The sequence below is a fragment of the Caenorhabditis remanei genome, chromosome II, assembly GCF_010183535.1.
Source record: "Caenorhabditis remanei strain PX506 chromosome II, whole genome shotgun sequence".
In the NCBI taxonomy this organism is placed as follows: Eukaryota; Metazoa; Nematoda; class Chromadorea; order Rhabditida; family Rhabditidae; genus Caenorhabditis; species Caenorhabditis remanei.
Window position 1 is genome coordinate 16,776,976 of NC_071329.1, and position 22,062 is coordinate 16,799,037.

Below are 22,062 nucleotides of genomic sequence, written 5' to 3' on the forward strand. Positions count from 1 at the left end.
TCACTGAAGAGCCGAAATAACTTTATTCAAAAACATTTATTGAAGCATTAAAAATAGAGGCATGTCGAAGCGATTTTTATATTATTGAAAAGAAATAGACTTTTCGAGGAGATCCGCAATTAATGACTTGTCCAAATCTTGAATATTCGCAGGAAGAATTGATCGTATTTCGGTGACAGATGTGATTTTAGCGAGACATTTCTTCTGAAATCAAAAATATGTGTTTTTATTTTTTAACCTCATGCCTCACTTTCAATAATTCCAGATTGAAACGAGTAGACATTCGTAACTTCGTTTTCAATGATTTCTTCGATTTTTTCAACAGAAACTCTTCGCATTTACGAACGACTAATGGGGTGTCGTACATGTCGGCTACGAGAAGAATGCCTTCGACGGTGAATTCTGAGAAAAAATAAATTGATTGTCTTCAGAAAATGAAGAATATTACCATCAATCGGTTGTTCTCCATAAAGTATTTCCAGATATTTCTGAAAATCATCCTCATCTATTCCAGTCAATGTGATTTCAGATTTCTTCGATTCTTGGAAATGTCCTAGCAAGAGTGTGTTGAAATACGGAGAATGAGTCGCGAGGTACTGAAATGAATATGTTTAAGAACAAACCATTTTGTTATATTTCACACTGACCAATTTTGAGACAAAAAACTTCGTAGCATTGATTACAAGGACAACATCAGAGAATTGTTTCATTGTTTCATCAAAATTTCTCAAATTTTCCTTGTAGATACCAGTTGTTTTCTTAATTTTCACCCTAATTTCCGCAGACAATTTGTCGTTGACACTGAAATCTTCTTCCAGTTCTTTCCACTCAATGAATTTGAGGATTCCCCATGATTCGGTCTTGTCGAAAACCGTGTTGTATCTGTTGCCAATTTTGTTCAATTTTAGCGATGACAACTTTGGTTCGAATTCAACGAAAATAGAATAATCTCCAATATCCCGGATCTTTTTATTATAGAGAAAGTATGCTAGATAATCGTTGTTGCGTTGAATCAGCATTCGCCTGAAATACGAAAAACATTCGTTTTATATGAATGGAGCATTTCTATTACAACTGCGCCCCATCGCAAACAAGAGAGTATCGGCGAGAGACGCAGAGTTTTTTTCTGACGCGAAACAGATGTTCACAATTTTTGACCTATTAGCACAAGCTTTCATAATTTCGTTGGCGATTTTCGAGAGAAAATTATGAAAAACAGATCAACACTGTTGAAAATCTGTTTCGTGCCAGAAAAAAACTCTGCGTCTCTCGCTGATATTCTCTCGTTTGCAATGGGGCGCAGTTGTAAAAAGAGGTGGGCTGCTAACCATTGAAATCCGAAATGCTCTTCTTCTTCACTAGACAATTTATTTTTATCCTTCAGACTTGAAACATTTTCGAAAGTATGCTGCAACACGAAATATTTTCCATCAGTTGACATAACCTCACTCGGAGTCTGAATAATATATGTAAGTCAAGGAGCAATGCAACGTTTAATTCGTACAGTTTGTTGAGAAGATGTAGTTGAGTTAATCGCGTCGTTGTTATCACTTGATTCTGATGATGTTTCATTTGTAAGTGATTGTTCAATTGTATCAATTTTCAGTTTAATCAGTCCGAGATCCTTCGAAGATTTCTCCATTTTTTCTTCAGCTAAACGAAGTTTTTCGACGATTTCCATATTAGATTTCTCGAGGTTTTTCTGTTTTTCCAACAACTCTTGACACATATTGTGAATTTTTTGAATTGTGGCGATCGGTTCTTCAATTCGAGGCTTCTAAAATTGATAATCGATAAGAAACAGAAAATAGTGATTTTATCAAATTCACCTCTTCATTACCATCCGTGTCAGTTGAAATTCGGCGGCGCTTCGATTTTGGACTACCCGGGTCATTGTTACCCAGAGTAACGTTATCGTTTTCTTCTGTCATTATTCAGGAGAAGAAACCACCGAAGAAAAAGTTCAATATTTAAAGGAAATTGTGCGAAAGGATTCAGATATACAAGGAAAATTGAAGCCTTAAATTAAGAACGGTATAAATGAAGCAGGGGATAAATATGTTTTATGAAATTCGAGAATTATATCGGAAATGAGAATAGAGTTCAGAAAGAATAAAGAAAAAAGAAAAAATTATAAATTAATGGAGAGAAATCGCCTTTTCAAAGAGCTCCCCCATTATTGATGGATCCAAGTCTTGAATACTACCGGGAAGAACAGATTTGATGTCAGCAATCGATTTGATCTTACTGAGACATTGTTTCTGTAAAAAACATTTTTATTTTAATTGTTATCAAGTTGAGAGTTTACCTTCAATGCTTCAAGATGGTATTTTGTGGCCATTTGCAACTTTTTCTTCAACGATTTCTTCGATTTTTCGAGTAAAAACTCATCGCATTTGCGAATGACCAGAGGAGTATCGTACATGTCTGCCACAAGAAGAATTCCTTCAACAGTGAATTCTGGAAAAAAAATATCATCTTTGAATAATATTTTTAATCAATGATACCATCAATAGAGTATTCTCCGTAAAGAACTTCAAGATAGTTCTGAAAATCATCCGCATCGATTCCAGTCAGTTTGATTTCAGATTTCTTCGAATCGTTAAAATATCCCAAAAACAAGGCTTTGAAGAATGAAGAATGCGCGGCGAGAAACTGAAAACTGCATTTATCAGTTTATTGTTGTTATTGAAAACTGACTAATTTCGAAACGTAGAATTTCTCTTCGTTGACAACTAGTACAACATCTGAGAATTCTTCCATTGTCTCGTCGAAAACTCTCAGATTATCTTTGTAAATGCCAGTTGTATTCTTGATTTTCACGTGAATTTCAGCTGTCAATTTATCATCCATAAGGAAGTCTTCATCCAATGCTTTCCACTCGATAAACTCTGCCCATCCCCACGAGGAGTTTAATTCAATTCCGTCGTTACAAAATGTTCTATTAGCTGTTTTCACGCAATTTTTGGCCCGGTTCGATATTATGATATGTTTCCGATTAGTCTCAATGGACCACTTTCCTCTTTCCAGCGATTGTGAGCAGAACAAATAGAATGAAAGATTCTCATTATTTCGGGTCACATACATCCTCCTAAAATTACAAATGTGAATTAAATATGCTCGGTATCATACCATTCAACGCCAAAGTGCTCTTCCGGTTCTGACCACTGATATTCATTTTCCTTCATAGTTGAGACATTCTTGAAGACATGTTTTAGCATAAAGTATTTTCCAGTCATTGGTATCTTTTCATTATGAATCTGCAAATTGTTACTATTTTTAAACTACAAATTTAACTTAGCATACAGTTGTTTCAGAAGAATCACTGGTAATCGACTGTGAAGATACATCAGTTTCCTCATCGATTTTGTTAGATTTTAGTTGAATTTCTTGAAGAATTTGATCTTGTCCCGATGATAGTTTCTGAATTTCGGATTCGGTGGAGTGCAGCTTTTCGATGATCTCTATGTTGGTCTTCTCAAGATTCTTCTGTTTTTCCAGTAACTCTTGACAAATTTTGTGCATACTTTGAACAGAAAAATTGAGAGCATCGATGGGATTTTTCTGAAAATGAAAGGGTAGATTATGAGTCGATAATTTTATATGTACACTTATTAGCGGCCCACCCCCTCTTACAACTGCGCCCCACCGCAAACGAGAGAGTATCGGTGAGAGACGCAGAATTTTTTCTCGCGCGAACAAATATTTTTTACCATTTTTGACCTATTTTCGCTGTTTTTAAAAACAAATTACATAAAAACTTTCGAAAAAATAGTGAAAATAGGTCAAAAACTGTGAAAATAATTGTTGGCGCGAGAAAAAAAATTGCGTCTCTCGCCGATACTCTCTCGTTTGCGACGGGGCGCAGTTGTAACGAATTTGCTCGGCTAATACCTCATTATTTTCAGTGTTGATTTGTTCCACTTTCTGATCTTCTTGCATCAAATCGTTCTTGTCCTCATTAAGGGAAGCCACGTTATCGTTTTCATCAGACATTCGGAGAGATTTGTGCTTGAAACTTAAAATAAAAGGGATTACGATGAATCCCTGATCTTTACGATGAGAAAAATACATTTTGAAAGAATAACAAATACAGATTTCAAAAAATAACACAGCACACAGTATCAATATCAAATTTTTATAACAAAGAAACAAAGAAAGACTTGAAAACATATTATTTGGGATTTTGAAGAGTGAGAGATTTTTCGAGAAGTTCTCGCATTATCGATGGATCCAAATCACTACCATCTCGTGGCATCACAGATCTGATAGCAGATACCGATTTGATACTGTCGAGACATTGTTTCTAAAAGTGATAATTGATTTCGAATAAAGCTGTTCATCAAAATTTACCTTCAATGCTTCCAGGTGGTATTTCATGGACATTTGCAGCTTCTTTTTCAACGTCTTCTTTGATTTTTCGAGTAAGAACTCTTCGCATTTGCGAATGACCAATGGAGTGTCGTACATGTCAGCGATAAGAAGAAGCCCTTCGACTGTGACTTCTGAAAATTTTAATTTGAGATATTTCTGTAAAAAAAACTCTGTTTAGAATGTTACCATCAATAGAATTGTCTCCGTAAAGCAATTCCAGATAGTTCTGGAAGTCATCCGCATCGATTCCTGTCAATGTGATCTCTGATTTCTTCGATTCTTGGAATTGTCCCAAGAAAAGTGATTTGAAATATGAAGAATGGACGGCAAGGAACTGGAAAACACATGAATGCAAATTTATCTACGAGTTTATTCATTCACCTTTTTCAAAACGTAGAATTTCTGTTCGTTGACAACTAGTACAACATCCGAAAATTCTTCCATTTTCTCGTCAAAAACTCTCAGATTATCCTTGTAAATTCCAGATGTATTCTCGATTTTTACATGAAATTCAGCTGTCAATTGATCATCCACAAGAAAGTCTCTTTCCAATACATCCCATTCGATAAACAATGACCATCCCGAAGTGTTACGCTTTGCTCCTATGTTAGTGAATGTCTTATTGCCGTCTCGCACTTTTTCTATCCGATTCGAAATGAATACTAGTTCTCGCTTAACTTCGACCGTCCATTTTCCAGTGTCCAGCGATTGTAAGCAGGTCATAAAGAATGATAGATAGTCTTTTTTCCGAGAGACACGCATTCTCCTAAAATAACAAATATGAATATGCTATACTCGATATCATACCATTCAACGCCAAAATGCTCTTCAGTTTCTGAATATCGATTTTCATTTTCCTTCATTTTTGAAACATGTAATACATGCTTCAACACAAAATATTTTCCAGTAGTTTGCATAAATTCACTTGGAATCTGAAAACTACAAATAGCGAACGGGGACATAAATAAACCAGACTAACCATTTCTTGGGATGAATCACTGGACGACGTCGATTTCGCTGAATCTTCGTTGTCAAGAGAATTCGATGAGATTGAAGTAGTTTCATCGCCTCTATCAGACTTCAATTGCAATTGCATCGATTCCAATTTTTCATCTGTCAACCGAAGCTTTTCGGCGATACTTTTCTGTTTTTCCAACAACTCTTGGCACATCTTGTAAACGCATTGGATAGTGGAATCAGATGAATTATTCGAATTGATCTAAAAAGAAAACAGGTTTTTATTTGAATTTCCCAGAATCGTAATTGACAAACCTCTGGATACTGATTATTCTCTGCTTCGATTCTTTGACGCTTCGGTGCAGATACTCCCTCTTCGTTATTTTCCGATGAGATTTTGTTGTTTCCGTCGGTCATTATTCTGGAATTTTTGTTATTTTAAAGCACATTTTGAGGATAAAATATAATGTGAATGATGGTAACAAGATAAATTCTGACAATAAATAGAACAAATCTGAATAACCTTTTTTATATAATACTCAAAGGCGAAAACAGCGAAAAGGCAAAGGAAATGGTTTTTGAAATAGAAAAATGAATGAAATCGTATGAAATAAAATAAATTATTGGATAGAGAGAGCGATTTCTAAAAACTCCGTCGTAACTGACGGATCCAAATCACGAATGTCTCCTGGGAGAACTGATTTTATGTCAGCGATCGATTTGATCTCCTTGCGGCATTGTTTCTGGAAAGTCAACTTGTAATTTGATAGATTTAGAAAGAAAACATACATTCAAGGCTTCCAGATGGTATTTCATGGACATTTGCAACTTCTTTTTCAACGTCTTCTTTGATTTTTCGAGTAAGAACTCTTCGCATTTGCGAATGATCAATGGAGTGTCGTACATGTCAGCCACCATGAGAATTCCTTCCACTGTGATTTCTGGAAATTTAAATTTGAGGAATTTTACGAAAACTCAGTTGTGAATGTTACCATCAATAGAATTGTCTCCGTAAAGCAATTCCAGATAGTTCTGGAAGTCATCCGCATCGATTCCTGTCAATGTGATCTCAGATTTCTTTGATTCTAGAAACTGTCCTATGAAAAGTGACTTGAAATATGAAGAATGGACGGCGAGGAACTGAAAAACGCATTCAAAAAATTATTTCTGAATCCTTAATTCACCTTTTTCAAAACGTAGAATTTCTGTTCGTTGACAACTAGTACAGCATCAGAAAATTCTTCCATTGTCTCGTCGAAAACTCTCAGATCATCCTTGTAAATACCAGTTGTTTCCATGATTTTCACATGAATTTCAGCAGTCAGTTTGTCATCCACAAGAAAGTCTTTTTCCAATACATCCCATTCGATAAATGATGTCCAACCCCAAGTGTCATCGCTTGTGTCGACAGAGCCGAATGATTTTTTAGCTACTTTAAATCGATTCTCCGTGCTTTTCGACAGTAAGGCTTGTTTCCACTGAGCTTCAATGGACCATTTTCCAATTTCAGTCAATTTAAGACATTTCAGAAAGAACGATAAATGTTCTTTTTTTCGACACACATTAATTTTCCTGAAATTACTGAGTTCAAATAAATATATTCTCTACTCATACCATTCAACTCCATAGTGCTCTTCCGGTTCTGACCACTGATCTTCACCTTCCTTCATATTCGAGATATTCTTGAAGACCTGTTTTAGCACGAAGTATTTTCCAGTAGTCGATATGTTAGAACTCTGAAAACAAAGACGTTCTCGGGATCAAATCTTTTAGATGATAACCTCATTTTTAGAGTCCGACTCGGTTTTATTCTCATTATCTACCTTTACAGGAACTGCCGCTGCCACGGTTTTTGGTTTCATGTCGTCTCGAATCAGTTGAAGCTCGCTCTTGACGGAACGGAGCTCATCGACAATTTCTGTGTTAGATATTTCGAGCTTTTTCTGCTTCTCCAGAACTTCTTGGCACGAATCGTACATCATCCGAAGTGTCAAATGATCATTAGTATTGTTCTGAAAAAGAAATGAGGTTTCTATTTGAAAATTTCCAAAATTTTAATTGACAAACCTCGGCATTGTGATTATTCTCTGCATCAATTCTTTGACGCTTCGGTGCAGATCCTCCCTCTTCGTTATTTTCCGATGAGATTTTGTTGTTTCCGTCGGTCATTTTTCTGGAATTTACTTGAAAAAAGAAAGAAAAACGTATTTTAATGTGAATTTACAGTCGTTTATGCAAAAAATAAGCAAAGAAACATTTAAAAAAAAGCCAAAAATAATTAAATTTGCAATCGAGACTACGGTACGCAATGGTGTGCAATGCATTTTAATTGACGCGCAAGTTTTTCCACATCAGTTTTGTAATTTTTCAACGCATTGCTTCTATTGTTTTTAGACTGTTTTTGTTCATTTTTCCTTTCAAAATTACATTTAAATGGATAAATTAATGTAATATCGAAATTTCTTATTTCAGGTATCAATGCAATCAGCACAATGCTCCTCAAATCCCACGCGGCGAGAAATGAGTCTTCAAAATGACTCAATGTAAGCGATAATCTCTTTTTTTTCTTTTTGAAAATATAGGTTTTCATTTCAGAATGTCATCTTCAACCGCCCAAACAAGAAAACCGTTAGCCCAAAGAATTCCACAGTCACAACCACTACACACGCTCTCGCCTCTTTATGAAAATGATTTCCCGCATAGCTCAAGGTTAAATTCTTCAAATTTCACATTTTAAAAAGTTTTTTTTTTCAGTGATTTCCCTCCGATACTTTATGCAAAAAATCCGATAAATAAATTGAGACAGAGAGCGAAATTCCCAACTCCAGCAACTTCTTCACCAGATTCGGATCCAATATTCGCAAACGATTCGACGCCGAAAGATCAAAGTGTCAAGCAATTGAAAGCTGAAAGTGATAATGTATATTTGTGAACTATTTTCAGACATCTTTGAAAATAATTTCGTTTATAGAAAAAGGATAGATCCGACTCGACTATCCAGATTGTTCTCAAGATGTGGCAAGAGTTGCTGGAGAAGCAGAAGACTATCAAAATTTCTATTTCGCGAATTGACGAAAAGCTTCGTTTACTCGACGAGCACAACAAAAAGTCAACACAAGATCTTCGGAAAAAGTTAGATTCGATTCAATCGGAAATCAATCCGACAATGAAACCAGAAGTGCCGTCGAAAATCAAAGAGAGCGATGTTTCTGCTGATATTACGGAATCAGTGTATTCCATTCAGGATAAGGTATGTATTCGAAGCTGCTTGAATTCTATAGCTTCTGTTACTTTTAGACTAACAGCGAAACGATGTCTACATCTGGCAAATACTTCGTGTTGAAGCACAAATTCGAAAATGTTTCTAGCTTCAAAAATAATAAATTTTATTTCGGTGAAGAGGAAGAACATTTTGGTGTTCCTTGGTTTGAATCCAAGTTGAAAAAAGCTCATTATATTTCAATCCTTTACAGGCAAATATGTGTGGAACGGAACAATGGATTTCTCTCATTCTATCTCTGGAACTTACTCTCTAACAAAACTGAGAAAAACTGGGAAATGGATCTTGAATACGAACTGAAAATAGTGTCACCTGGCTCCAAAGAGAAGAAAATAAAATTCTGCCGTATTTTCAAAGATGATGAAAATGAATGGGGGCTCTTCGAATTCATCGAATGGGACGAACTGGAAAAGGATTTCGTTGTGGATGACTGTTTCTGTGCTGAAATTGCTGTAAAAATGAGAAAGATGACTGGAGTTTACAAAGAGAATTTGAGAAATTTCAATGAAACAATGGAAGAATTTTCGGATGTCGTTCTACTCGTCAACGAAGAGAAGTTTTATGTTTTGAAATTGGTAAGTAGTGAGTATGTGAAATGCATTTTCAGAATTTCATACCTTTCAGTACCTCGCCTCTCATTCGCCGTATTTCAAAACTTTGTTCATGGGAAATTTCAAAGAATCGAAAAAATTTGAAATCAAATTGACTGGAATCGATGCTGATGATTTCCAGAAGTACCTGGAAGTACTTTATGGCGAACAAGCGATTGATGGTAATACTAATACTGATATCGTTTTTTCTCATTTCCTTTTCCAGATATCACCATCGAAGGAATTCTTATAGTTTCCGATATGTTTGACACTCCTTTGATTATCCGGAGATGTGAAAACTTCCTTCTCAAAGAGTCCAAAAAGAGGTTGAAAAAGAAATTGGAGATGTCTATTCGATACAATTTGGATGCTTTGAAGGTAAGTCAGAGTACAGAGAGAATAGCGAAAAACCCCGATTTTCAGAAGCAATGTATCAGTGAAATCAAATCGATTGATGATATAAAATCAGTTATTCCTGGAGATATTCACGACATGGATTCATCGATTATGGCCGAACTGTTCCAAAAGTTTCTTAAACTTCATTAAAATTCTTTTATTTCTTTGCTCTAAAAATAGTTCTCTATTTCTCTTGTTGGCTGAAGATAATATTTTTTGATTTCACCTCCCGTTTATGATATACTACATGTTTATGAATTACTTTTTTTTGAGTTTCTCGGTTTTTATTCTCTGAAACGCTGTGTTGATACTTCGCATTTATCATACTTGCAACATTTTTCAGATAATGACATTATCAGTACATTTTTCCAGTGAAATGTCGGAAGAAAACGACGAAACTTCTCCAAACAACAACGAGCAAAGCGACTCAACACCTAAATGTCGAGATGAGGTGAATACATTTATGATAAATGTTTTATATTTTGTTTTTCGATTACAGAAATTGAATGCTTCCGACTCGACTATTCAGAGTGTTCACAAGATGTGCCAAGAGTTGCTGGAAAAACAGAACACTCTCGAAACGTCTATTTCGGAAATCGTCGGGAAGCTTAGTTTAGCAGAAGAGAACTACAAAAAGTCAACAGAAGATCTACAAGAAAAGTTAGATTCTATTCGATCGGAAATGAATGAAATCAATCAGACACTCAAACCAGAAGTATCATCGAAAATGGAAGAGAGCGATTGTTCTGCTGATATAACGGCATCAGTGCATTCTATTCAGTCCAAGGTTTGTATTCAAAGCTCATTGGTTACTACAGTTACTGTTATATTTAGACGAACCGCGAAACTATGTCGACATTTGGAAAATTCTTCGTATTAAAGCACAAATTCAAAAGTGTTTCAAGCATGAAAGGAGCACAGATTCATATCATGGAGGAGGAAGAGCATTTCGGTGTTCCATGGTGGGAGTCGACCATAAACGTAGTTCAGTTATATTTTTATCTTTTCAGGCAATTGTCTATGAAAAGGAGCGATGGATATCTCTCATTCTTTCTCATCTGTTCATTACTTAAAGATACTGAGAAAAAAAAGGAAATTGAAGTTGAATGCGAACTGAAAATATGGTCCCCTAACTTCAGAGAGAAAAAACAAAAGTTTTGTGGTCTTTTCAAAAGTCACGGTGTAGGGCCTTTATGGGGAGTTCAAAAATTCATCGAATGGGAAAAACTGGAGAAGGATTTCGTTGTTGATGACTGCTTCTATGCTGAAATTGCTGTAAAAGTGAGAAAGATGACAGGCATTTACAAAGAGAATCTGAGAAGTTTCGATGACACTATGGAAAAATTTTCGGATGCCCTGTTAATCGTCAACGATAGAAAGTTTTATGTTTTGAAATTGGTAAGTAGCGAGAATGTCAAATTATCTTTAAAAATTCATACTTTTCAGTATCTTGCCGCTCATTCTCCATATTTCGAAGCGTTGTTTTTAGGACAGTTCAACGAATCGAAGAAATCTGAGATTAAACTGTCTGGAGTCGATTCTGATGACTTCCAGAAGTACCTTGAAGTACTATATGCAGAACAATCAATTGATGGTAATACTGTTAGAGTTTTCAACTTATCTTCATTTTCAGAATTCACTGTCGAGGGTATTCTCATGGTGGCTGACATGTACGAAACTCCTCTGGTAATCCGGAAATGCGAGGAATTTCTAGTCGGGGAATCTGAAAAGACACTGAAGAAGAGGCTGGAATTGTCTACTCGATACAATTTGGAAGCACTCAAGGTAAATCCGGATTCTGATAGTACTCTGAACAAGAACACATTTTCAGAACAAATGTCTCAGTGAAATCGAATCGATTGCTGACCTTAAATCTGTTATTCCCGGAGATATTCACGATTTGGACGCATCGATTATGGCGGAACTTCTCAAGAAGTCTCTTGCACTCCATTAATTCAGGAGTACTGTCAATCCTCTTCTTCTATAGATATATAACGAAAATGTCGTTTTCTTACAGTGTTTGCTGAAATTGTAATCCACTGCTCTCTTCTTTTTTCTGTTTTTTGTTTTTTTTTCTGTTGCAGAAATGGATTTTTTTTCAGTTTTGAATAGACAATCGTTTCTAGTTGACTATTTCGTTCCTTTTTTCTTCTGTCTTTGAATCCATAAACTACATTTGTTTGAGTTTTTCTATTCATCTCTATAGAACGTTTAATATCGTTCATGTATACTTCCAATAGTTCTTTTTGGTGACTTCACAACCATAATTTCATGTAATATTTCAGAAATAATGTCCGAAGAAAAGGACAATGTGAAGCCAGGTAACAATGACGAAGGAAGTTCATCAGCCAAGCGACGAAAGATTGATGGATCTGAAGAAGCAAGTCGATTTCATATATTCTCTAGTTAATCATCAATTTTATTTCCAGAAAATCACCAACAATCCGTCCGAGTCAGTTATCGAGAAAGTTCTTGAGATGTGTCAAGAGGTCCTGAATAAACAAAAGGATCTTGAAATGTCGAATTTGGAAATTGTCGAAAAGCTTCGATCTGCTGAAGATGAAATCAAAAAGCTCTCAAAAGAACAGCAGGAAAAGTTTGATTCAATTCAATCGGATTTGAATGAAATCAATCAGACACTCAAACCAGAAGAACCGTCGAAAATGGAAGAGAACGATGATTCTGCAGATATAACAGCTTTTGTCAATCTTACTCAGGTACGAATTTCAGTACTATTTTCTTTTTGAACTGTTATATAGAGATTCTTATCCCTTTAGTGTAGCGGTATCATCATCTTTATTCAGTGTCAGTTAGACATCATTATGTCCAATAAACATAGATAAGAGAACCGACCAAGACTGGTCGGTGGCAGAGGTTAAATACAAATGTCTTATCAGTTAGTACCGGGAGCTGGTCACTATATGGAAGGTGCTAGAATAAGTGTTTACGTCAGAGGAACTCAAAGAACATTACGGGGCATGACATCCCCCTTCTTTTGGGAAAGCTCGTCCCGAGCGACTCAAATAAAAAAGCTATAGGGGATAAGTAATACAATATTTTAAGTAAGTAATTTATCTGATGTAGCGGTAGAAGTAGTTGATGTTGATGTCATTGTCCAATAGGAGCCCATTTCCATTTCCAACTTCTGTACTTCCCATCCGTCTCCAAACCATGCTGTTGTTGTGATCCCCAGCTTCCGATTACAAACCATCCTGCCTCTTGTCGTTGTTAATGATCCATTGTAGCAATGACTCCTTGACACAAAGTGCGTTGTTCCAGCTGTTGTTGATAACGCCAATGATCATGTTTGCAGTGTCACGTTGAATTGAGCCATTGTTGGTGTCCACAATTATGCCACTGTTTGCTAAGGTTGTAAAATACAAACTCGACGTTTTGTGCCGCCATTTTTTTTTGTTATCAGTCAGAGAGTTTTCATGATTTGCCAAGAGCACGTCTTACGTTGGCAAGTCTTGTTTTCAAAGATTTCATCTCGATGGATGAATGAATTGAAATACTTTGCTTGCTAAGACTGAATAGTCGACAATCATCTTCTAACTGCTGATCTGTCTTCACTGAATGTTGACTTTTAAGGCAGAATTCAGTTAGACAAGGTCCGTCTTACACCTTTTATAGGGGTATTAAACGGTTACCTTTTTTTTTCGGTCAGGTTCCCAATGATTTGTTTTCCGATAGAAAACATCATTGCATATCTCATCTAGTTTTTTAGTCATAACTTTTCCATACTCGAAATCTTGACTCGTTCTTTGAAAGGAGTTTCGACCTTACTCGCCACATCAGGTATTTACCGTTATCATCTTCTTTGAGCATGACAACTAAAACCAATTGTTCTCTTCTCTGATGTGGATTGAATTCTCTCAAAATTATGAATTTCAAGATATTTCAATACGACATGATTCTCCTTACTTATCATTCATTGATAAGCTTTTTACAGAGTAACGAGCTTCTTTCTTCAAGCTTCGCCTCATTTCATTCCAACTATTTTTTCTGGGCACAAAGAGAACAGAATCATGTTGAACGAGCTTGATGTCATTCCTATCAAAGTCTTTGCTATGATAACAAGCATTTCGGATGTCTTGCTTCACTCTGAATACTTTTGAGTGGCAGACTAATAAGATATTTCGATTATGAAATGATTTCTTAGTTCACTAGCTCTTACAAAAGCGGCCGATTGGTTGGTTGGCTTTTGCATCAGAGGTAGTTTCTGAGATTTACCAGCTCTGACAGTAGAGAATGGAGAAGATACTGTCACAGGCGGAATCTTCTTTTTTTTTCTCTTTCAACACCAAGCAATTTGCTGTTGGGTACTCCTTTTTTTTGGTAGCCTAGCAATTGGTCAGAATTATAAAGAAGAACTCGTCATTTCAGAACCAGGCTTCGAACTCTGCACCCTTGTTCACCATGAGCAGTATACTCATGGCGAAGGTGGAACCTCCATGTTATATAGAGATTCTTATCCCTTTAGTGTAGCGGTATCATCATCTTTATTCAGTGTCAGTTAGACATCATTATGTCCAATAAACATAGATAAGAGAACCGACCAAGACTGGTCGGTGGCAGAGGTTAAATACAAATGTCTTATCAGTTAGTACCGGGAGCTGGTCACTATATGGAAGGTGCTAGAATAAGTGTTTACGTCAGAGGAACTCAAAGAACATTACGGGGCATGACAGAACATCCAGATTTAAATTTTCAGAAGAGCAAAGAAATGATGTCGACATCAGGCAAATACTTCGTATTGAAGCACAAGTTTAAAAATATTTCTAGTATTAAAAGTGGAAAAATTCACATCAGTGAGAAGGAAGAGCATTTCGGTGTTCCATGGTGAGAGTCGACCATAAACGTAGTTCAGTTATATTTTTATCTTTTCAGGCAATTGTATATGAAAAGGAGCGATGGATATCTCTCATTCTTTTTCTCGTGTTTATTATTTAATAATATTGAAAATACCTGGGAAATTGAAGTTGAATACGAACTGAAGATTGTCTCTCCTAGCTCAAGAGAGAAAAAACAAAAGTTTTGTAGTGTTTTCAAAAGTCAATGTCTAGGGAGTTTAACGGGGGTCTGTAACTTCATCGAATGGGACGAACTGGAAAAGGATTTAGTTGTGGATGACTGCTTTTATGCTGAAATCGGTGTGAAAATAAAAAAGATGAGTGGAATTTACAAAGAGGACTTGAAAAGTTTCGATAAAACTATGGAAGATGTTTCGGATGTCGTTCTAATCGTCAACGAAGAGAGATTTTTCGTTTCAAAGCTGGTTAGTAGTAAGTATCACTAATTATTTTTAGAATTTCATGCTTTTCAGTACCTTGCTTCTCATTCTCTATACTTCAAAGCGTTGTTTTTGGGAAAATTCAATGAAGCAAAGAAGACTGAGATCGAACTGTCTGGAATTGATGCTGATGACTTCCAGAACTATCTGGAAGTTCTTTATGGAGAACAATCGATTGATAGTAACATTCACTTAACATTTATAAAGAAAAACATTTATCAATTTTCAGAATTCACTGTCGAGGGAATTCTCTTGGTTGCTGACATGTACGACACACCAATGGTCATTCGAAAATGCGAGGATTTTCTAGTTAAGAAATCTTTGAAAACGTTGAAAAAGAAGTTGGAGATGTCAGTTCGATATAATTTAGAAGGACTCAAAGTAAATTCAGAATCTGAAACAAAACTTAATCGATAATTTTTTTTAGAAAAAGTGTCTCGGCGAGATCAAATCGATTGATGATATAAAATCAGTTATCCCCGGAAATACTCATGACATGGACTCATCAATTATGGCTGAACTTCTCGAGAAGTCTCTTGAGTTCCATTGAAATCTTGTTATTTTTTCCATTTTTTTTGTTTCTACTGTTCAAATAAATCACACTATTCAAATGTGCGCTGAAATATTGTTAGATATTTTATAGTGTTGTTCCACTTCATTGAAAATGTTCTTCCTTGTTGTTCATTGTTTTTTCTGTTGTTTTTGTTATGATTTTTTTATTAATGAGATTTTTTCGTTGATTCTGTTTCATTGATTGGAACGTTTTAATTTCGTTCGCGAATACTTTGAACACTATTTCAGGTGTATTGACGCGATATAATTTCAGTGAAATGTCGGAAGAAAACAAGAAAGTTTCTCCGAATCAAAATGAACAAGGCGATTCAACATCAAAGTTAGAAGACGAGGTAAATTGACTCATGTAATATTGTTCAAAATTTTATTCAAATCTAGATCGGTAACATCCACTCGGCCATCCAGAGCGTTCACAACATGTGTCAAGAGGTTTTGAATAAACAGAAAACACTCGAAAAATCTAATATGGAAATTGTTGAGAAGCTTAGGTTATCAGATGAGAGAATTGAGAAACTTGCCAGAAAATTTGAAGAAGACATTGTCCAGGAAAAACTGACTGAAGAGCCGATAAGCAGTCTTGAGAATTCAGTCACTTCATCAGAGTTTTCTAATGAAAAAGTAGGAAACATGATAGCCGATTCTGTTTGTAATTTGTGTTTTTCAGACATCTCAGATGCTGCCAATGACTGGAAAGTGTTTTGTGCTGAAACATGTCTTCACGGATGTTCTGGAAATGGAGGAAGGAGTAGAATATTATGGCAAAGAAGAAGAACATTTTGGTTTAAAATGGTTAGATTTTAAATAAACAAAAATATGAAATATATCAATTACAGGCAAGCATGTCTGTGGAAGCAAGATAACGAACTCGCCTTAGGTTTAAAATGCGTCAAGTCATTGAATGGGGAGGAATGGTTGATTTCATCAGATGCTCAATTCAAACTGGTCTCGACAAACGGAAAATATCATTCAGAGTTGATGAGTGATACCCATGGAAATGCGGATGATAACAGCGAGTTTGACTCGTATGGCCCGGATCCTTTCATTGAGTGGAATAAAATGAAAGAAGATTTTCTCGAAGATGGCAAGCTGGCCGTTGAAATCCATGTGAAAGTCAAGGAAATGACAGGAATCTATAAGAATGAATTGAAGAGCTTCGGTGATGAAATGAAACCATTTTCTGATGTTGTTCTTGTTGTCAATGAGAAGAAGTTCTTCGTGTCGAAATTGGTTAGTGGGCGAACCCAAAAAGCTCTCAAAATTTTCATATTATCTTTCAGTACCTCGCTGGACATTCTCCATATTTCAATTCGCTTTTGATGGGACATTTTCAAGAATCGAAGAAATCTGAAATCGAATTGACTGGAATCGATGCGGATGATTTTCAGAATTATCTTGAATTACTGTATGGAGAACAATCGATTGATGGTGATATTTATCTACAGTTTTATTACCCATCCGCCGGTGGCTGACCGCTCGCTCAAAGTTCGGCCCGGGGACGCGGAGTGGGTCTCGACGCGACTACCGTAGTATAAAACTTTTTTATGGCGAAAGTACGGTCAAGAGCCGCCGTAAATCGAAATTCCGCAACGAGACCCACTCCGCGTCCCCGGGCCGAACTTTGAGCGAGCGGTCAGCCACCGGCGGATGGGTAATATGAGAAATATTTATTTTTAACTTCCAGAAATCACTGTCGAAGGGATTATTCTGTTGGCTGACATGTACGAAACTCCACTGATCATTCGAAAATGCGAGGAGTTTTTAATCGAAAAATCGGAGAAATCATTGAAGAAGAAGTTGCAAATGTCTATTCGGTACAATTTGGATGCTTTGAAGGTAAATCAGAGTTCAGAGAGAATTGCGAAAAAAAACGATTTTCAGAAGCAATGTTTCAGTGAAATCAAATCGATTGATGACATAAAATCTGTTATCCCTGGAAATATTCACGACATGGATCCATCGGTAATGACGGAACTTCTTCAGAAGTGTCTCGCTCTTTGTTAATTTTTTCTACAGTTTTATTTTCATTTATTTTTTCTGTTGTTTTTTATAAATGTTCGAGAAAGTGTTGGATAATTTTCTTTTCTTCTAAAAGGTGTATTGACGCATGTTGTTTACTTTGAAAAATCAATTTTTCCGTAAATTGCAATTTGCAAGTGAAAAAAATAGAAACTGAACAGGGGCGGGGCGAAAAACCATGCGGTAACTTGCAAAAACTTTGTGGCTGAATTGCAAATCTGTGTTTTCGCGTGTCGGTGTTTGCACAACTGGCAGACCGACCGTAGTCGCCCGGGAAAAAATCACGTTTTGTCGCGTTGGCAAACGCATCGGTCCAGTTTTAAACACAGATTACTCTTTTTTTTCAAATGCGCCGAATTTATTTTTCCGATTGTTTGGGGTTTGTCATCGCAACGACGTTCAAGATTAATGTTCGCATGTGAATTTGACAAAAACTTGTAAAATTTCTGAAATGTTTTGTATTAATCTTATTTTCTATACTTTTCTACTGAGTTTGCCAGTGTCAATCGCTCATAATTATTTGAAAAGAGATATCAAAACAAATTATTGATTTTCTGTGGAATTTCTTTGTCTTTTCTTCACTTTTCTCTCCGAAACTTTGTAACTTGCCAATTTCAGGTGACATGTTCAGAACATATAACGCTCAATTGCCACTTCTTGATGATGAACTATATAAAGTAATGCACAGTCATCTGGAGATGCTGATGCGTGATGATGAAAGGTGAACTGGGAAGAATTTTCCAAAATTAACCTAAAAAAACAACTTGTGCTTTACAGAATACCGGAATCCGTTGCATGGCCATATCCTGGTCCTTATACTCAAAAGACCCGAGAAAAGGCAGTAAACGACTACTTGAATGAATGGAGAAGGATGATCGGAAATGACACGGAACAAGTTAGAATAGACAGGGAACTCGCTATTCTTCAAGTGTATGAGGAACGTTTCGACCATTTTAAAGACAGAAGAAATCGTCCGCGGGATATGAATGATTTTCAAATTCAGCTTGCAGTTTTGGACGGAATCGTAAGTGCTATCTTCAGTTCCGGTTAAACTGAAAAATATGATTTCAGTTCACAGCTTGGGACAAGCTTCATCGACCGACTCGAACACTTCCTGGAAATCTGATGCATGCCAATAAAAATACGATACGCAAGGAGCTTTTCAGTGCAGTCCATAAAAAAGTGGATGAGATGGCAAAATCTCGGAAGAATGCCGAACGAGATGCGCGGGCCAATAATAGGAACGAACGAGGCCAAAACTGATGTCTTCGCTAATATTGTCTGTATTATTTGTATACTTTTCACTCATTCTTAATCATTTATTCAGTTTTAACATCATCCTTCATTGTGAGATTATTCTGTAATATTTTCGTCTCATGTAACTTGATATTCATATTTCTAATAATTTTGCCCAATCAATTTTTCATAATTGAGAAGTAACTTCGAAACAATTTGTTGATAAATCACTCATTTGAGTAACATTTTTTTCGGAAAACGGGTTAATTCTCTGTGGTACTTCTCAGCACTTTCAGCTTTTTAACAGTTCAAGGCAGTGTCTTTGAAAGCATATCGATTAGTTTTTCGAAGAATCTTTCGAGAAATGTTCGAAAAATCCGGTTTTTAGGAAATTACTCGAAGTTTCTCGAAGATTTTTACCTTCAATATCATTCATGTACTTTGAAGAGTTTTAGTCATTTTTGGTGACTTTACAACCATAATTTCGTGTAATATTCCAGAAAAATGTCCGAAGAAAACGATAAAGCGAATCCAGGCAACAATGACGAAGGCAGTTCAGCAACGAAACGACGAAAGATTGAAACCGATGGAAATGAAGAAGCAAGTTGATTGAATATATGCTTTGGTCGTTTAATAATCAATTTTTATTTTCAGAAAATCACCAATAATCCGTCCGAGTCGGTTAACGAGAAAGTACTTGAGATATGTCAAAAGTTGTTGGAGAAACAGGAAAATCTCGAAAAATCTAATGTGGAAATTGTCGAAAAGCTGAGATTATCCGATGAGAGAATTGAGAAACTTGTCAACAAATTTGAAGAAGAAATCAAGAAAATATCACGAAACCTTGAAGAAGACACTGTCGATGAGAAACTGACTGAAGAGACGACAAACTGCCTCGCGAATTCAGTCATTCCATCAGAGATTTCTCATGAAAAAGTAGGCAAGATGATAGTCGATTCTATCTGTAATTAATCTTTTACAGTCGTCTCAGATATTTCCAATGACTGGAAAGTGTTTTGTGCTGAAACATGTATTCACGGATGTTCAGAAGATGGAGGAAGAAGAAAGATATTTTGGAAAAGAAGAAGAGCATTTTGGAGTGAAATGGTTAGAGTTTGCAGAAAAGTATTAATAAAATATGACAATTACGATTCCAGGAAAATCTATCTTCGGAAACGAGGTGACCAACTTGGACTATATTTCCAATGTTTGAAGTCATTGAAGGACGAGAAATGGTTGATTTTATCAGATGCTCATTTCAAACTTATTTCAACAAACGGAAAATGTTATTCTCAGTTACGAAGTAGTTTCCATGGAAACGCGAATGGGAACAGCCAATTTATTGGGTATGGTGCGAAAAATGTTATTGAATGGAATAAAATGAAAGAAGATTTTCTCGAAGATGGCAAGCTGGCCGTTGAGATTCATGTGAAAATCAAGGAAATGACCGGAATCTATAAGAATGACTTGAAGAGCTTCGGCGATGAAATGAAATCATTTTCTGATGTTGTTCTTGTTGTCAATGAGAAAAAGTTCCACACATTGAAATTGGTTAGTAGCATACTTGCAACGGGCCGGGCCGGGCCGGGCCTTGACGAGAATTTCCAAGGCCCGGCTGAAAAATTTGAACTGAAATTTTGAACGAAAATTTGAATTTTTTTGAATTTTTTCCCAAAAATGTCGAATTTTTTACTATACTTCAGAATTCAATCAAAAGATAGTTATTCATCAAAAAATTGAAATTTTTAATGTAAATTTTCAAAAAAAATTCAAAAAATTTGGTAAAAAATAGGTACCAGAGCTGTGCGGAAGTAAAATTTTCAAAAAAGGAAGAAGGAAGAAGGAAGAAGGAAAAACATTTTCAAAAAGGAAGAAGGAACGAAAATTTTGAAAAGGAAGAAGGAAGTGAAAAAGCCCGGAAGAAGGAAGAAGGAAGTTGGGTCCGAACCCGGAAGTCGGAAGTTAATTTTGAAAATGACAAATTTGAGGAAAAAAAAATTTTCTAGCCATCCCTGAAAACCAATTTTGGCGTTGTTTTGCATACAAAATTCCATTAAAAATCACCAAAACTCCGCTGAAATTCCGTCGAAAATTACAAAATTTTTGTGAACTTTTAACACGGAAGTCGGAAGTGGCGAACAATTTCAACGGAAGAAGGAAGAAGGAAGAAGGAATAAAATTTCAAAAAAGGAAGAAGGAAGTGAAAAAATGCCCGGAAGAAGGAAGAAGGAATTCCGCACAGCTCTGATAGGTACCTTTTTTTGAAGCCGGGCCTTGAAAATTCTCTACCGGCCCGGCCGGGCCGTAAATTTGCAAGTATGGTTAGTAGGGCAATGCCGAAATCGAATCATAAAATTTTCATATTATCTTTCAGTACCTCGCTGGACATTCTCCATATTTCAATTCACTTTTGATGGGACATTTCCAAGAGTCAAAGAAACCTGAAATCAAATTGACTGGAATCGATGCGGATGATTTTCAGAACTATCTTGAAGTACTTTATGGAGAACAAGCGATTGATGGTAACGTTTAGGTAGTCTTTTAAAATGAAAACTTTACTTATTGATTTTCAGAATACACTCTCGAGGGAATCCTCATGGTCGCTGACATGTACGATACCCCTCTCGTCCATCGGAAATGCGAAGAGTTTCTTCTCAAACAATCGAAAAAGACGTTAAAGAAGAAGTTACAAATGTCTATTCGGTATAATTTGGATGCTTTGAAGGTAAGTTTGGAGTTCACAAAGAATTCAGGATAAACCGAATTTTCAGAAACAATGTATGAGTGAAATCAAATCGATTGATGATATACAATCTGTTATCCCAGGAAATATTCACGACATGGATCCATCGGTAACGACGGAACTTCTTCAGAAGTGTCTCGCTCTTTGTTAATTCTTTATACAATTCTACTTTTGTTTCTTTTTTTTGTTGTTATAAATGTTTGAAAAATAATCATTTTCATAGTTTTCTGTAAGATACATTAGGAGACATTTGACGCTGGAGATGTTGATAGTTTTGATCCAGTGATTCCTGAAGAGCTTCTCAAAACACTTTCCTTTCAATAATCTGGAACTAGTTCAATTCTTTAAATACAATCATTTATTCGAAGAAAATTACACAGAAAAATTTATTTATCGAAGTGAAACAGAAATTATAGCACAGAAAAACTGAAAAGTTGAGGTTATTTGGAGAAATTTGCAAGTTATAGTTTTAAAATGTGAGGAAAATGAAAAATAAAATGAAAGTTGGGATTTGTGGAAGTGAATAATTACGTGTGGATACTATACAATAGTGGGCGGAGCTTTCGGGATATCAAAATGTTTTGTTTGTTGAGAAAAATCGATA

The 22,062-nt window shown here is 35.9% G+C and overlaps 9 protein-coding genes across 9 annotated transcripts; 6 read left to right on the plus strand and 3 right to left on the minus strand.

The window, feature by feature from the left end:
* Positions 1 to 81: 81 nt before the first annotated feature.
* On the minus strand, positions 82 to 1,931 carry GCK72_007494 (uncharacterized protein; the record flags this gene model as incomplete). Its single annotated transcript, XM_053726250.1, has 7 exons — positions 82 to 204; positions 251 to 402; positions 449 to 596; positions 648 to 1,023; positions 1,329 to 1,456; positions 1,505 to 1,777; positions 1,830 to 1,931. 7 exons carry the CDS (start codon positions 1,929 to 1,931, stop codon positions 82 to 84), a joined length of 1,302 nt encoding a protein of 433 aa, XP_053590444.1.
* Positions 1,932 to 2,138: 207 nt separating this feature from the next.
* Positions 2,139 to 3,996, minus strand: GCK72_007495 (uncharacterized protein; the record flags this gene model as incomplete). Its single annotated transcript, XM_053726251.1, has 7 exons — positions 2,139 to 2,261; positions 2,309 to 2,460; positions 2,508 to 2,655; positions 2,701 to 3,091; positions 3,166 to 3,260; positions 3,307 to 3,564; positions 3,895 to 3,996. 7 exons carry the CDS (start codon positions 3,994 to 3,996, stop codon positions 2,139 to 2,141), a joined length of 1,269 nt encoding a protein of 422 aa, XP_053590445.1.
* A 178-nt stretch (positions 3,997 to 4,174) lies between these two features.
* On the minus strand, positions 4,175 to 7,500 carry GCK72_007496 (uncharacterized protein; the record flags this gene model as incomplete). The annotated part of the gene is made up of 14 exons (XM_053726252.1): positions 4,175 to 4,306; positions 4,354 to 4,505; positions 4,561 to 4,708; positions 4,756 to 5,140; positions 5,266 to 5,306; positions 5,354 to 5,593; positions 5,647 to 5,752; positions 5,998 to 6,074; positions 6,121 to 6,272; positions 6,324 to 6,471; positions 6,516 to 6,903; positions 6,946 to 7,067; positions 7,155 to 7,343; positions 7,399 to 7,500. 14 exons carry the CDS (start codon positions 7,498 to 7,500, stop codon positions 4,175 to 4,177), a joined length of 2,382 nt encoding a protein of 793 aa, XP_053590446.1.
* Positions 7,501 to 7,809: 309 nt separating this feature from the next.
* Positions 7,810 to 9,747, plus strand: GCK72_007497 (uncharacterized protein; the record flags this gene model as incomplete). Its single annotated transcript, XM_053726253.1, has 9 exons — positions 7,810 to 7,874; positions 7,927 to 8,040; positions 8,086 to 8,251; positions 8,303 to 8,581; positions 8,629 to 8,756; positions 8,805 to 9,186; positions 9,236 to 9,383; positions 9,428 to 9,579; positions 9,625 to 9,747. The coding sequence occupies 9 exons, from the start codon at positions 7,810 to 7,812 to the stop codon at positions 9,745 to 9,747; spliced, it is 1,557 nt and encodes a 518-aa protein (XP_053590447.1).
* A 226-nt stretch (positions 9,748 to 9,973) lies between these two features.
* On the plus strand, positions 9,974 to 11,551 carry GCK72_007498 (uncharacterized protein; the record flags this gene model as incomplete). Its single annotated transcript, XM_053726254.1, has 6 exons — positions 9,974 to 10,048; positions 10,097 to 10,384; positions 10,432 to 10,559; positions 10,608 to 10,995; positions 11,044 to 11,382; positions 11,429 to 11,551. The coding sequence occupies 6 exons, from the start codon at positions 9,974 to 9,976 to the stop codon at positions 11,549 to 11,551; spliced, it is 1,341 nt and encodes a 446-aa protein (XP_053590448.1).
* A 336-nt stretch (positions 11,552 to 11,887) lies between these two features.
* Positions 11,888 to 15,440, plus strand: GCK72_007499 (uncharacterized protein; the record flags this gene model as incomplete). Its single annotated transcript, XM_053726255.1, has 7 exons — positions 11,888 to 11,977; positions 12,027 to 12,314; positions 14,312 to 14,439; positions 14,488 to 14,875; positions 14,924 to 15,071; positions 15,120 to 15,271; positions 15,318 to 15,440. The coding sequence occupies 7 exons, from the start codon at positions 11,888 to 11,890 to the stop codon at positions 15,438 to 15,440; spliced, it is 1,317 nt and encodes a 438-aa protein (XP_053590449.1).
* Positions 15,441 to 15,720: 280 nt separating this feature from the next.
* On the plus strand, positions 15,721 to 17,464 carry GCK72_007500 (uncharacterized protein; the record flags this gene model as incomplete). Its single annotated transcript, XM_053726256.1, has 7 exons — positions 15,721 to 15,795; positions 15,842 to 16,081; positions 16,128 to 16,252; positions 16,297 to 16,690; positions 16,741 to 16,888; positions 17,145 to 17,296; positions 17,342 to 17,464. The coding sequence occupies 7 exons, from the start codon at positions 15,721 to 15,723 to the stop codon at positions 17,462 to 17,464; spliced, it is 1,257 nt and encodes a 418-aa protein (XP_053590450.1).
* A 638-nt stretch (positions 17,465 to 18,102) lies between these two features.
* GCK72_007501 (uncharacterized protein) lies at positions 18,103 to 18,742 on the plus strand (the record flags this gene model as incomplete). The annotated part of the gene is made up of 3 exons (XM_053726257.1): positions 18,103 to 18,200; positions 18,257 to 18,503; positions 18,551 to 18,742. 3 exons carry the CDS (start codon positions 18,103 to 18,105, stop codon positions 18,740 to 18,742), a joined length of 537 nt encoding a protein of 178 aa, XP_053590451.1.
* Positions 18,743 to 19,256: 514 nt separating this feature from the next.
* On the plus strand, positions 19,257 to 21,609 carry GCK72_007502 (uncharacterized protein; the record flags this gene model as incomplete). Its single annotated transcript, XM_053726258.1, has 7 exons — positions 19,257 to 19,319; positions 19,370 to 19,651; positions 19,698 to 19,822; positions 19,873 to 20,266; positions 21,090 to 21,237; positions 21,289 to 21,440; positions 21,487 to 21,609. The coding sequence occupies 7 exons, from the start codon at positions 19,257 to 19,259 to the stop codon at positions 21,607 to 21,609; spliced, it is 1,287 nt and encodes a 428-aa protein (XP_053590452.1).
* Positions 21,610 to 22,062: the final 453 nt, after the last annotated feature.